The 15,076-nt window shown below is 43.0% G+C and overlaps 1 protein-coding gene across 7 annotated transcripts in view; it reads left to right on the forward strand.

Annotated features, from left to right (window-relative positions):
- Positions 1–15,076, forward strand: part of RARB (retinoic acid receptor beta) — a 347,370-nt gene that overhangs the window by 317,673 nt on the left and 14,621 nt on the right. For all 7 annotated transcript variants that reach the window (XM_053410538.1, XM_053410536.1, XM_053410537.1 and 4 more), the window contains one exon: positions 12,192–12,352. In XM_053410538.1, coding sequence (XP_053266513.1) covers positions 12,192–12,352 — 161 coding nt within the window. The remainder of the gene's footprint in view (positions 1–12,191; positions 12,353–15,076) is intronic.

The following is a 15,076-nucleotide window of genomic DNA, read 5'->3' on the forward strand; positions in this document are numbered from 1 at the left end:
CAAGAAATAAAATGTGCTGTATTGATAAAGGTGGTCAAATCTTCATTATTCACAGCACACTATTTGCAAAGTTAGGGCTGGGACAACTGAAAACATCTAGGCTTTGTACACACCATACATATGAGAGCTGTAGTTTGTAATTGTAGCTTTCTTAGGGGTGAACTGCAGTTCTCAAGGTTTTTTGGGGGGGGGAACCATGTACAGTGTTACCTCGGGTTACGAACTTAATTCGTTCTGGAAGTCCGTTCTTAACCTGAAGCATTCTTAACCCGAGGTACGCATTCCCTACATAGGCCTCCCGCAGCCCCGGAAGCAGATTGTGTTCGTATCCTGGGGCAAAGTTCGCAGCCCGGGACACCTACTTCTGGGTTTGTAGAGTTCGTAACCCAAAGCGTTTGTAAGCAGGACTATTCGTAACCTGAGGTACCACTGTACTTTAAATGTATGGTGTGTACACAGCTTCAGATTGCTAAAAATTGGATTTCTAATAAACATTCCACCTTTGGAAAGATGGACTTCCTAGCAGTTGTAGTGATCTATAATGCACAATCCCGACTGAAACTATTGTTTTACACTATGTTTAAAATTGGGATGCGGGTGGCGCTGTGAGTTAAACCACAGAGCCTAGGACTTGCTGATCAGAAGGTCGGCGGTTCGAATCCCCACGACGGGGTGAGCTCCCGCTGCTCGGTCCCTGCTCCTGCCAACCTAGCAGTTCGAAAGCATGTCAAAGTGCAAGTAGATAAATAGGTACCGCTCCGGCGGGAAGGTAAGTGGCGTTTCCGTGCGCTGCTCTGGTTCGCCAGAAGTGGCTCAGTCATGCTGGCCACATGACCCGGAAGCTGTACGCCGGCTCCCTCGGCCAATAAAGTGAGATGAGTGCCGCAACCCCAGAGTCGGTCACGACTGGACCTAATGGTCAGGGGTCCATTTACCTTTATCTTTAATGTTTACAATTAACAATGTCATTTTCATTTCCCTTGACTCTTGTCTGTCAAACCATTCAGTTGTCTTAGACTAGGGGTGGTAACTGTGGTCCTTCAGTTATTGTTGCACTACAAGTCCCATCAGACACATCCACCATGGTCAATCACAGGAGCCAGCTTCTAGGGGCTGAGGTCCCAAATAAAATATTTGAGAGAATGCCCTTCCCCAAAAGTTGATGGGCATTGCCATTCAAATGTATGTGTACTGTATCTTGTGAGCGATTATTGAATACTTTATTCAGGTTCGCACCCCTGTGGATTATGATCAGGGATAATAGCAACCATAGTCCAACATTTGGAAGACCACAGATTCCATCCATCCTAGACCATGAGTCCTTAGGGAACCAAATTACTAACATTTAGAAAAACAGATTAGCCCAAATCAAATTAGTAAGTGAATCTCTGCAAAATGTTCAGTATTCTCATGCTTACAGTGACAATTCTTCTGCATTCTTGTGATCATTTTGAAATGCATACCCCCTACGTATGCACTACAATAATTAAGTTAATTATAAACAGAAAACTGAATGATTGTGGCTATCATAAGAGCATCCCCTGAATCATAGTATGAGATTTGAACCAGCAACTTCCTTGTTTAAAGCTCACAGTCTAAGCCATTACATTGCATCATTTCATAAGAACAACTTGAGAGGAGATGACATGTTCTTTATTGCATGGACATCACAAACAGCACATTGCTTCAGAGCCTGTTATATGTCACTCCATCTCCAAGTGCACAGCAAAAGTTCAAGGACAAAGCGATTGGTTATTGAATGCAATGGGCCTCCTTTTCATGAAGGCAGGGTATGTCTGATATTCTCAGAAGTAACACTTCTGTAAGTTCAAGGAATGAGAGTAATTCTCCACTTTCTATTATTTGACTGTTTGCATCAGTTGTTTGAAATAAGAATGATGTGTTTGAAATAAGAACATTCAATGTGTTTGAAATAAGAACATCTGTTGTTTAATATATTTTATTTCATTTTTTTAAAAAGAATTGTAGGTTGCATTAGGAATGCTTGAATTCTGATTTGAAGTAACTGATCTGCACCTAATGAATGGGTTGGAACATAATTTTACTTTGGATCATGCATTTCTCCAAATTTTGAAATCCTGTACTTGCTCAAACAGGGACGCAGGTGGCGCTGTGGTCTAAACCACTGAGCCTAGGGCTTGCCGATCGGAAGGTCAGTGGTTTGACGGGGTGAGCTCCCGTTGTTCGGTCCCTGCTCCTGCCAACCTAGCAGTTCGAAAGCGCGTCAAAGTGCAAGTAGATAAATAGGGACCGCTCCGGCAGGAAGGTAAACGACATTTCCGTGCGCTGCTCTGGTTTTGCCAGAAGTGGCTCAGTCATGCTGCCCACATGACCTGGAAAAACTGTCTGTGGACAAACGTCAGCTCCCTTGGCCAGTAAAGTGAGATGAGCGCTGCAACCCCAGAGTCGTTCGCAACTGGACTTAACTGTCAGGGATCCTTTACCTTTTTACTTGCTCAAACAACATTTCTGTGGGGGTTTTTTAAAAAAAATTAATGTGGAAATTAATGTGGAAATGGGACAAAACAGCCTTTTGTATGAAACTGATATAGAGCAAAAACAGACTGTTCCATCCATCCCAGTGCTAAATGTTATGAAGTACAGTTGTACCTTGGAAATCAAATGGAATCCGTTCCAGAAGTCCGTTCGACTTCCAAAACGTTCAAAAACCAAAGCGCGGCATCTGATTGGCTGCAGGAAGCTCCAGCAGCCAATTGGAAGCCCTGGAAGCCCCGTCAGACGTTCTATTTCCAAAAATAGTTTGCAAAATGGAACAGTCACTTCCGGGTTTGCGATGTTAGGGAGCCAAAATGTTTGAGAACTAAGCTGTTCGACTTTCAAGGTATGGCTGTACTTTATCCAAGCCTACCTAAACAAGGTTGAGCATGTAAAATTAAGCTAATTATTATCAACAGTGTTGATATCAGGCAGTGCACTCAGTTACTATCAATGCTTTCTCATTTCAAAAATCCAGTAAACTGATCTGCTGATCTCTGGAAACCTTCATTTCTCCAAATTAGGAAGCTTTCTCCTGACTTTTAGGGAGCATTAATGTAATATTCATACATTCTTAGATGACCAACCTTTGAGTGATGTATGCTAAGAAGTTCAAATCTGGCTATTTATTCCTGTAATCCACTGTCCATGGAAATTGCTGTTCCAGATTTCAAAACCATAGGTCCAAAGGGCATTGGCTTCAAAAGGTAGCTCCAAAGGGCATTTGAGCAGCTGGAATCAGATGAGACAACTTACTAATGACATTCTCGTGGCCTCTGTCTCAGAGTTTAAATACTTGGGATTTTTCAGATTTCTCAATGGAAACATTAACAGTCAAAGCCTATACATGTCTACTCAGATGTAAGCGCCATGGAGTTTAAAGGGACTTAGCACCCAGGTAAACATGCAGGTGTAGGATTGCAGCCCAAATGGTTGTTGTTGTTTCAAGGCAGCTGTCGTTCTTTTTGTAGACTGGGCAGAAAAGATCATGCATGTATATATTCTAACGTGTGTGAGCACTTCCCATCAAAATATCAGACCTCATCCCACATTAAGGAATTGTGCCATAATCAAGCGTCTCCAAAAGATAGGCAGAGTTTTGGATCTGCAGAGGTTTCCATGTTCTCACCTGTGAGGTGGGCAAAACTGGGAATCTCTATGCATCAGGAATATTGACTTTAATAAAAGAGAGCCCAAGCCTTTGTTGGGACTATGCCAGGCATAGACAAACTCGGCCCTCCAGATGTTTTGGGACTACAACTCCCATCATCTCTAGCTAACAGGACCAGTGGTTAGGGTTGATGGGAACTGTAGCCTTGAAAACATCTGGAGGGCCGAGTTTGCTTATGCCTGGACTAAGCATTGGGACTTTGCTCTTAGATGACAGTTTTGAATTTGGGTACTCTTTGCAATGATAGTATTCCAGACTATTTTAGGCAGAATTGCATACAAACCTATATGCAGTTAACACTGGTGAATTTTCATGAGGACTTAAAAAAACCCCAACTAACTAACTCACAAACTGATGTGGAATTTTTTTTTATTTTATTTGAACTTTTGATTTGACAAATGAGAAACTGAAATGGAAAACTTCATGTATCCCTAATTATGGGTGTGTCTTCTGCCTAATAGCAGCCTAATAATGGCAATTCATTGTTCACTTTACCTTAATTATTCCACTCCTTGCTTAAAAATCCACATAAGCTTTTATTTTGAATGACTGCCTCTATTCCTCTAGGAGAAAACCTGCACTGTGATGCATTAATCTGTTGTCTATAAAAATACACATAATGTTGACAGTGAAAATGACCAGGGTGTATTTTCACCACTTGTACCTGATAATTCAGCATCTAGCAATTAGTACTAATATCTCTTTGCTTAAGGAAAATGTAGTGCTCACTGTTATTTTTTTATATTTAGGGGGTAAATATCTGTTCCACAAAGTAGATGAAACTGCTCGTGTTCACGGGCTGTCCCTGGGGATAGAATCAATCATTGTACTAGAAAAGGGTGACATTTAAAGAAAGAAACTTGGAGGGAAATGTCATGCTTAAAAAATTAGATTTAAATGCACTAGCTCCTGATTGATTTTTATTGCACTCGGATGGATACAGTGATTGATTATGAGGCTTACAGATGTTTAGTACCTTTTTCACTTCTCTAATAATCAGAATAATCTAATTTTCAATGTCATTTAATGTACAGTACTGAAGGTTATAATAGATCAAGTTTATAGCAATATAGCAAGAATTATGTAATGAATGAAAAGTACATGGAAACCAGACAGAATTCAGTCTCTCTGTGTTGTTGGCAGGGTCTAGAAATTGTGATGTACACATGGCTCATGCGTTGTCCGAGTCCTTTAAAGCATTTTGGTTTCCTCCAAAGCTTACTGCCTTCTTTCCTACTGTGAGAGGATGCTAAAAATTAGCAAGGACAAATCTACTAAATAAATGCCTTTAAGTGTGAAAGCATTGAGGGCTTTGCCTCATATCTGCACCTAGAGAAAACCAACAGTGTACCAGTTTCCAGTACCTTAATTTTGATTTGCATCTGTAGAATAACTCAATGCATAACTGGAAAAGGTGTCTGTTCACTAGTGGAACAGATTTCAAGGGCTGCAGGAGGCTTGGGGTGAGGGGAAAGAGAAAAAAAGAAAGCTCTCTTCACATTTTTGGAAGCTGGTTCAGATAGTGCTGGAGACTACACAATATATTTTATTATATTGTATTTTTTGCAATGTGCTTTACTTTAATACATGTCTGCATGTACTGAATATTTATACAGTACTCTATTACATCTCATTTCAAACATCGTTGAAATTGTGATGTAGGAAGCCTCCTATATATCTGAATGTATCAAGCCCCTAGATATATTCAGTGTATATTAAATTCTAAATGTATCAGTGTGAAAATTCAGTTAGAATGTTTGTGTTTTAAAACTGTGCATATTAGCCTTATCTTTGTGGGTGCCTTGTGTATGTATCAGTTAGTGTCACCTGGTTTTCCTTAATAATAATAATAATAATAATAATAATAATAATAATAATAATCCCAATAATTTTTGTCAGGCATCTTACACCCTTCATTAAATCTGTGGCACTATTTGCATGTGATGTGTGTGTGTGTGTGTGTGTGTGTGTGTGTGTGCCCATGATGAATTTTAAACCTAGAAGTTATTCGTCTTCACCTCAGCCAAATACCATGCAGTCCTGCACATGATTATTTTGTGTACCACATTCTTGACTAATGTCTTAACCGAAACAAGAGACTGTTTGAAGAGGTACTCTCCCTTGCAGACTGGGCTCCTTGACAAGCCTCCCTCTGTGGGTGAGAGAGAGCACCCTCCTTTATGCTCCCAGAAGGATAGGTTCTGAGGTTGTCACCCCACCCCCCTTTCCCTTCCAGTGCCGCCATTTTGGCACCAAGAGTGAAAGCATAAACTTGTTTCTTCAGAAGAACCCGGGAGAAGGAAAGGATGTTCCTTCCTTCCTTCTGCCTGCTCTCACATTCTATAAACTCCTGCTTGGAAGTTTCCTTTCCAGTAGTGAAGGTAGTCTGTAAATCATAAATGAAATGTACAGCTATTACCAGATTCTGGCACTAAGCCCAAGCTGATCATCTTAATCTTTCCCCCCCCCTTAAGGCAAATTCAGCATAAACCAATAAAAACTTCCCTAAACAGCTTCCTTCAGATGTCTTCTGAAAGTCAGAGAGTTGTTTATTTCCTTGACATCTGATGAGAGGGCATTCCTTTCATTTTCGGTTTTCGAACATTTCGCAAATAGAACGTTCTTCCAGAACAAATTACATTTGAAAACCGAGGTTCCACTGTAGTATGATAAATGGCTTGGACGAAGGATACTTAATGGACCATCTCCCATATGAGCCTGCCTGCTCAATAAGGCCTGTAGCTTATTCTTCACATCCCACCAGGGGAGAAGGTGCAACTAGTTGGGATGCAAGAGTAGTCCTTCTCTCTGGCAGTGCCATAAGTGGTGGAATTCCCTGCCAGACGAGGTTTTTTCAGCCACCTCTTTTGGAATTCTGCTGCTGCCTGGTTGAGATATTTTTGTTCAGCAGGCATTTGACCTGCGAAGCAATGGAATTTTGCTCAACTAAACCCTTGTTTTATGGCTATATTATATGCTAATCTAATCCTGTGGAAAAAAATTATTGATACATAATTTGCTTGGGTATGCAGTTGTAGGAATGTACATGTGGTTGAACAACATGTTGTGGATGCTGGCTGGTGATGAAAAGGTTGGCCTGTTTGTTTATTCACTAATCATTTAATAATAAATTTTCTTAGTCACTTGTTGCTGAGTGTTAATTTTAGGGAGATGTGGGTGAATTGGGGACATTGACTGATGCTGTTTCTCTGTATTAAGAAAACTAATATGCTTTTTAAAAAATTGTTCAACTGCTTGGCTTTTTCAGTATACGGTAAACCACCCTGAGCGTGGCTTTTACAATGGAAGAGTGGGATAAAAGTACTCTCAGTGAATGATTGAATGAGTGATGCTTGCTTTGAATGCAAAACCAAGTACAGTGGTACCTCTACTTACATTCACCTCCGGTTACGTATCCTTCGGAATACGTACGCGGCAAACCTGGAAGTAGTTTTCCAGGTTTCACCGCATGTGCAGAATCGCTCTACCGCCGCGCACGCATGCACAGAAATGGTCCCTCCAGTTGCAAAAAACTCTGGATCCGAATGGAGATCCAGAATGGATCCCGTCCGCAACTGGAGGTACCACTGTATGTGATGACCCTACTATTGCATTTTTAGATTTAGGCAGTTGCCTGCCATTAGGCAGTGCCGACCAACCCATGAGGCAAGGTGTGGCAACTGCCTCAGGTGTCGGATCTACAGGGGCAGCAAAGATCCATACTCCAAGCAACTCATCACCCGCTGCTCCTGCGGCAGTGGCAGTAACAGCTGCAGCACACTCCTTGGAGAACAGATTTGCCCCTGCCCCTTTATTGGCCACAACTTTATTGAGTTTCAGATGTAGGGAGACCTTGGCTCAGGCATTGGGCGTTTATCCTTCCCAGTCCCCAGCCGGGGATCTGGGAGACATCAGAGTTATCCAGAAAATGTGGGGATTGGGCTGGCTCTGGAGAACATATGTTCAAGCAGAGCCCCCCCCCCCCCCGTTTCGCTGCCATTGGAGGTGAGAGCAATGACCTCTTGGCGTATGGCCAGTGCCTCCCCTCAATACCCCTTTAACAGGGAACTCTGGGATCACCGCTGCAAGGGCGGCGTGAGTCACCGCTTCATGCCCCCCCCCCCCATTTAGGAAGATAGACTAAAGTATTCCACCCAAGGCCTGAAACCGCCAAAGTTGTGACGTTTTGCTTTGGGAAAGGCAAAACCTGCCAATGCAGGAAAATTCCTTTTCGGCCCTTCAACAGTGACCATGACATAGCAGTGCCCGCATACCTGTGGAGAAGAGGTTAACCTGCAAAAGAAGGCTTGACTGAGGGAGGGTAGGGTGGGAGAAGGTCTGGAGCCAACTCACGCTTTGCAGGTAAGATCCACCTTCTGTTGTCTTGGCAGGGCGGTCCCTCCCCCTACCTGGCCGATCCCCTGGCAACGCCTCCCCAGGCGGGATTGGGCGATTGGCTGAGGTAGGCGGAGCCCTCCAGGTATCCAGCCGGGGAGGGCGGAGCCAGCCCGTACTACTGGGAGCCGCACTGGGATCCTTGGTGCTGCGCTCAACCATGCAAAAGGCTTGGTTTTTGATTTGATGTGGGGAGCGGTCATTACCCCCATGCCGCCTCTACAGAAGTCTCTTGGTGATTAGGAGGCGTTGCTGGTCTCCTCCCAGGAAGAAAATGGTGTGGACTGTTGTCTTGTGCCCTAGGGTCTACACCCATCTGGTGGGATTCAAAGCAACCCCTTTCCCCCGGTGGCAGCCTTTGGTTCCCACTTCAACCATTGGGTAAAGTTGATTTGTTTCTTCCCACTGTTCTTCACTCACTCCTCTCTACCTGACAGGGGGACATGGTTTTGTGGTTTGCCTCAGGTGCCAAAATCTCTTGGGCTGGCCCTGCACGTAGGTATAGATACATTATAAAATGTAAACATGTGTGAGTGCTGCTATATACACCCGGTGTGTAAATATGTGCCAGTGTTTCCCCTTTAATAGCCTGGCTCTCCAAAGCATTCTGCCTCCCATTCAACACACTCAGTGGAACGATGAAATACTGCAGCACTTGAGTCCTAAGTATTTAATGGCTATAACGAATTCTTATATCAACATTACTCCAGGCATGTTAAATACAATAGTTAGATTCATAGTTGGTGTGACTTCATTAAAGCCCATGATCTTGCACTTGGGATTTGTGCAGAGATAACTAGCTTTGGGAAGATATAACTTATATAAAATACAATATACAGCATAATCACATATTCTGTATTTGCACAGCACGGCAGTTACAGTCACTCTGGGAACACTAGCTTGGAATTTACTGATTTTTGTATGTTTATTTAATTCCCTGGCCTGTAGAAGAGTCTTGCCATTGACTTTTACGTTGAAATAGCAATATCACTGAGTATGTGTATTGCTTTCTTCGTCCAGAAGTTCTTTACACCCTTCAAAATTGCACCTCACCATTTTCAATAAATTGCGCAAGGTGCTAAATTATCACTTCATCGGACTGACTGCCTTACAGTGCAGATTTTATGCATTTCTACTCAAATGTATGCCCCATTTAGATCAGCGGGGCTTACTCCCAAGTAAGTGTTTGCAGGATAGCAGCTTTAAGTGTGCCTGACATTAAAGGGTGGGGCTTTTTTGATAGCATAATTACCGGTACATTAAAAGGCATGACTTAAAGGGTGTTTTAGCTCATACCCTCCAACATTTCTCTGATGAAAATAAGGGCATCTATCATCATCATCATCATCATCATTCTATTTTTACCCCACCAATCTGACTGTGTTGTCTCAGCCGCTCTAGACAACTTCCAACATATATAAAAACATAATAAAGCATTAAACATTAAAAACGTTCTGTATACAGGCCTACCTTCAGATGGCTCGAGGGTCAAATAACTCCATACCCTCCAACATTTCTCCGATGAAAATAGGGACATCTTAAGGAAAAGCGGGACATTCTGGGATCACATCAGAAAATGGGATGGCTTCTGCAAATCCGGGACTGTCCCTGGAAAATAGGGACACCTGGAGGGATGTGTTAGCTGTCAGTGTAATATTTCACCTCCCTTTCCATCAACTCAGGTTCCCCGTACTGCTTCAGAACACAAATCTAACTCACGCCACCTGAAAATGATGTTTCCCACCTGTTACTTCAGACACACAGGACATATGTTTGACCTCCCAAAACAGCAGCAGTGGCCTATGGGGTTGCCACCTTTGTTCTAACGCGGCTCCTGTGCCTTTCCAGAGTGCAGGGTGGACAACAGCTAGCTAGCTGCTGACGGTCAAGCGTAGCAAACGCAGCGTTGCGCCAAGGCAGTAGAATTGCCCTGCTTCCTTGTTATGTAAACTCCTCTCCCACTGCAAGGAGCAGCAGGCCTCTTGCCATAGAGCTCCATTTGCATATATTTCTGTGTGCTGATTGACACATTTGCTAAACATAAGGTCTCAGCAGCTACTTAGCTCAATAGCTTGGAACAGCTTGTAGAACACAAACACCTTATTTAGGGCAATCTTGTGAGCTGCTGCCAAGAACTCCCAGGGACCAGATGATTCAGATGGGAATTGCTTTGTGTGTGTGTGTGTTTCTGTGTTTCTTTTCTGCTATTGGGTGATGGGCTTGGCTGCAGTCCTGGCTTTATTTTGCCATACGGTTCACGTCCCTCTGAGGAAGGTCTTTTCAGATGGTGTGGGCTGGAATCTCTCTGTGGGTGAACTGGTTACCTATTCCTAGAGGGAGAAAAAGGGACAGGTGGATTTGAGCCTGTCTCCGTACTACACAGTCCATAAAATGAGTTCCAAAGGATTCACAGAAAACAATTTTAAGGGCAGCAGGAGAATAGCCATTAACAAAGTGGGGCAGCCAAATACCAATGAAGTCCTGGTCCAACATTTTCACCACCCTTGGTTCTTAATTTTCCATTTACACTCCTCTCATCGACTATACAAGCAAACCAAGTTTGTAGTTTAGCCTTGTTGTCACTGTTTAAGATGGCATAGGTAACTTATTGCAAGGCAGTCATGATTTGGCCCAGTGGTCATTCAATGACATCACATTTTGGGCTTCTTGTGGATTATGGGCAACTGACTCCGTATACTGATTCCATTGGGGCCTGCATTATATTAACGGTAGGCTTAGTCCTCCATCAGAGTGTAGATGTAGCGCTATTCCCTTTAGAGCTCACCTGGTTAATTTAGTTTATCCCCCAGAGTGCCTCAGCCCATGCATATATTACCCTAACCACAATTTCAATCCACTCCATACTTAGAATGTTTTTGTCCCTGTGGTACTACTAAGTTTGGTATCTCGGTGTTAATCTAGTGATAATTGGTCACCAAGCGGCATGATCCTATATAGAAATGGAAATTACAGCAAAACATATTGAAATGCATTTTCCAAGAGGAGGCGACTCAGAGGTACAAACACCTTTGTTTAGAGCACAAATTCCATGGGCAGTGCCAATGATGAATATTGTAATATCACATGTCGTTGCACGCAGTTTGCCTATAAATAACTGAAGAGAGATCCTTGCACTGTATTAGGAACAGCCTTACCATAAAATGTCAGTCTGGGTTAATTTACTACGAAGGGTATTATTATTATTATTATTATTATTATTATTATTATTATTATTACTGGGGGTTGTGGGGTAGGAGGCTTCAGCTCAATGGTAGAACTCATACTTTGTGTGCAAACGATCCCAGATCAAATTCCCAGCATCTCTAGGTAGACCTGGGTAAAGACTCCTGCCTGCAATCCTGTTGAGCCATGGCCAGTTTGCATAGACTGAGAGTGGCTAACCTGTGGTTCTCTAGACCTTAGAATCATACAGTGTTATGGTTGGAAGGAACCTCAAGGGTCATCAGCCCCCTACAATGCAGGAATCTTACCTAAAGCATCCATGGCAGATGGCCATCCAACCTCTGCTTAAAAACCTCCAAGGAAGGAGAGTCCACAACCTCCCGAGTGAGACCGTCCCGCTGTCGAACAGCTCTTACTGTCAGAAAGTTTTTCCTGATGTTTAGTCGGAATCTCCTTTGGTCCTTTGAAGCCATTGGTCCGAGTCCTACCCTCCAGAGCAGGAGAAAACAAGCTTGTTCCCTCTTCCATGTGACAGCCCTTGAGATATTTGAAGATGGCTACCATATCTCCTCTTTTCCAGCCTAAACATACCCAGCTCCTTCAACCGTTCCTCATAAGGCTTGGCTTTGTGAGACTCCAGTTCCCATCAGCCCTCACCATTGGCCATGCTGCCTGGGGGCTGATGGGAGTTGTAGTCCAACAACACCTGGATGGGCGCAGGTTAGCCACCCTGGTTTAGATGATCCTGAGCTAGAAGGACCAGTTATCTTAGAAGACAGCTTCCTATATCCCTGTTGTATTTTATTGCTCCTTAGTGGTGTTTTGGTATTCTCATGTTTTGCTTGTTTGCTGCTGTATCCAAGAGCTGTTGGACTTTGGTTAGTGTGTCATACTTGAACTGCCTCCCTTCTTGCCCCCCTCCCAGCTGTCAGAAATGACAGGAACAAAAAGAAGAAGGAGCCTTTAAAGCAAGAGTTTATGGAGAATTACGAAATGACGGCAGAGTTGGATGACCTCACAGAGAAAATCCGAAAATCTCACCAGGAAACCTTCCCTTCTCTCTGCCAGCTGGGCAAATACACTACGGTAAGAGATGTGTGTAATGAAGACTGGAGGGGTCTGGTGGGCTGTCGGAATCACAGAAGTTAATTGATCTGGAAGGGACCAGGAAGTATTTAATGCAACCCCATGCAGTGAAGCAGAAGCTTGTTCATACCAAAAGCCTTTCTTTCTTTTTTTGTTGGTATGATCCAGGTTGTGTAGTGCTATGCGTGAGTGCAGGAAGGAGCCACATACCAGGTAATGGGGCAAAAAATAAATAAATCCATTTAATAAAACAAAAATCTAAAGATTTTGAAATTATCAATGATAGCAGAGTGGGAATCATTAAAACAGAGGCCTACCGAGAGTAGAAGAACCACAAGGTTCTTAGAGGACATGCAAGAGGAAAGTGAAGAGTGAGTTGTAAATCTCTGTCATGCAGAAAAAAGTCTGCTCATTCCTGCTAGGACTATCAAGAGAAATGAACACATTTTCCCTGATGGGGATTGCTTTGTATTCCAAGGCCAGTCTTCATATTATATTGGATAATATAGTAGTACCATACCATATTGATAACTTATTTTTGGTTTAACCCAGATTCTGCACACCACATAGATTTTAACATGAATTTGCCATGTAGAAATAATAATGATGATAATAATTAATTGGACAGTTCCCTCATTTTAAATTTCTGAGGTATTTTCATGAGCAAAGATGGTATGTTTCATAAGCTTTATTTGGCATAGAAATCTGCACGGAATGTTTTGCTCCCTGTTGAACAAAAAATAGTGTGCTGTTGCTTTTGATAAGGTAGTCACCTCCCAAATTCGTGAGCTGCCTGTTTAATCCGGCCCATCTGCTTTGCGCTTGCAAACTGTCCTTTTGTACTCCAAAGCGGTCAAGAACAAATGAGGGTTTCTTGAGACCCCCCTGATAGGCTGATAGGAGGTCTGCATTCATTTCAGTGGCTCAGGCCTCTCCCAACCAAACCAAAATAGAAATTGTGTTCAATAGGTTAAACAGAATTGAGGAACAAAAAAGTGTGGGTCCTCACCCCTCTGCAACTATATCAGTCTCTCCACAAATGTCTTGTTCTATTTTCTTAGTCGGAGATGCAGCAGATTGCTGCAAAAAAACCCCACCAAAGGGGATCAATTTGGATGAAAAATAAAAATAAATAAAATTTAAAAATGGCCATGTGTTTGGATTTTACAGCATGGCTGGGCTTTTCTGCTGATAAAAATGTCACTAGGGGGCCTTACAGTATTATTCCACCATATGTCCTCTGTTGCAGCACTATGGGAAATGTGGTCCTTAATCTGCATGCATGAACACTCTTGGAAAAAAACAACACTCGGAAATCATGCTGTTGCAAAACATTCAGCAAAACTCCACCGGTTTGATACTTCTCAGAACCCATGGAGAGCGAATCCTGGAATTTCCGCTTCTAACCTCCTTTTATATTAATTCCATATTTTATCTTTTGGCCTGCATATCAATGCTGACTCAGTTTTATATTTCCATATCGAGGAGAACGGCTACAAATGTGCTTGTTTTTCCAAGTGGTGCTTTTTAGCAGCTCTGATTACTGTATAAAATGTTGTTGCAGCGCTTTCTGGTTTCAGCGTTCGTAAGATGAGGCACAGCCATTTTGGGTCCCTCTTGAACACAGCAAAGCAGTACAATAAAACAGCAAGTGAACTTGGCGCTTTATTGACTAACCTCTTCTCTTCAGCTTGCATAATCGCCAAATCAGATTTGCATTTTGTTAAAGCTGCCGGGCATCCGCTCAAAAGCATCTCTGTCAAAACTTCCCTGGCTCAGGGATGGTGGGCGGAGGAGCATGATAAACCGAGCTCATAAGATCCCGGTCAAGATTTTGTTCACACTAGCTGATTTCATGCAACGTCTTCTTTCCAGATGGATACCCTATTGTAAAATGATTTCCTGCTCTAGGCTCTGCTCTTCGCTGCCATTTCCCCCCCTATGGAAGTGGATAAACTGCCTATTAAATTTAATTACAACCTGAATGGCTGCACATCTTGATATTATTCCCCACCCCACCTACAGTATTTCACCGAGGTCCTTGAGGATGATCTAAAATAAATCTTAAGGATGCAGACTCACTGGTAGGAGGAGGAAATGTTTCCATGAGCAAAGCGGTGACTGTTAACCCCTTTATGCCACAGAATGTCCTAAGGCAAGTCTCAGCATCAAAATTCATCTCTGCACAACATGCGTGGGAAAAGTTCCTGTTGGATCGGGCCTCCTAAAGGAAATGTTTTGTGGGGACATTTCCTTCTGCCTCCTGTTATTATCCTGCCCAAGCAAAAGCATTTCCTTCACATGGTCACAGAGTGCCTTGTTTCTGTCAGCAAATGAGTCTAGGCTCAGCTGCTGGGAAGATGGTTGTGTGATCCTCTTCCTGTTTGTCTGACTCCTCCAGGACCTGGAATTTACCTATACCGTTCATCAGAACTTCTCTGCCTCATTTTCAAGTTATCCCATTCATCAAGTTGGTACCAGTCTTTTGCACTCTCCTGTGCCAGTTCTTGTCGGAGAATGCCCAGATTCTAAACCCGTTTTAAATAGGCCACAGACGTGGATCTAGCAACAGCAAGTCTCGTGACCTTCCTAGCCTTTCAGTAGCCCCATTCAAGCCTTCGAAAGAAGGCACGAAGGCTTTAAATGGGGAGAAGGAGGTACTTGACATGTCAACCCCTGTTCCAGTGTTCCCATGTTTCCTGGGTGTGTTTGTTCCACCCAACT

This window comes from Podarcis raffonei, chromosome 12, assembly GCF_027172205.1.
Source record: "Podarcis raffonei isolate rPodRaf1 chromosome 12, rPodRaf1.pri, whole genome shotgun sequence".
Lineage (NCBI taxonomy): Eukaryota > Metazoa > Chordata > Lepidosauria > Squamata > Lacertidae > Podarcis > Podarcis raffonei.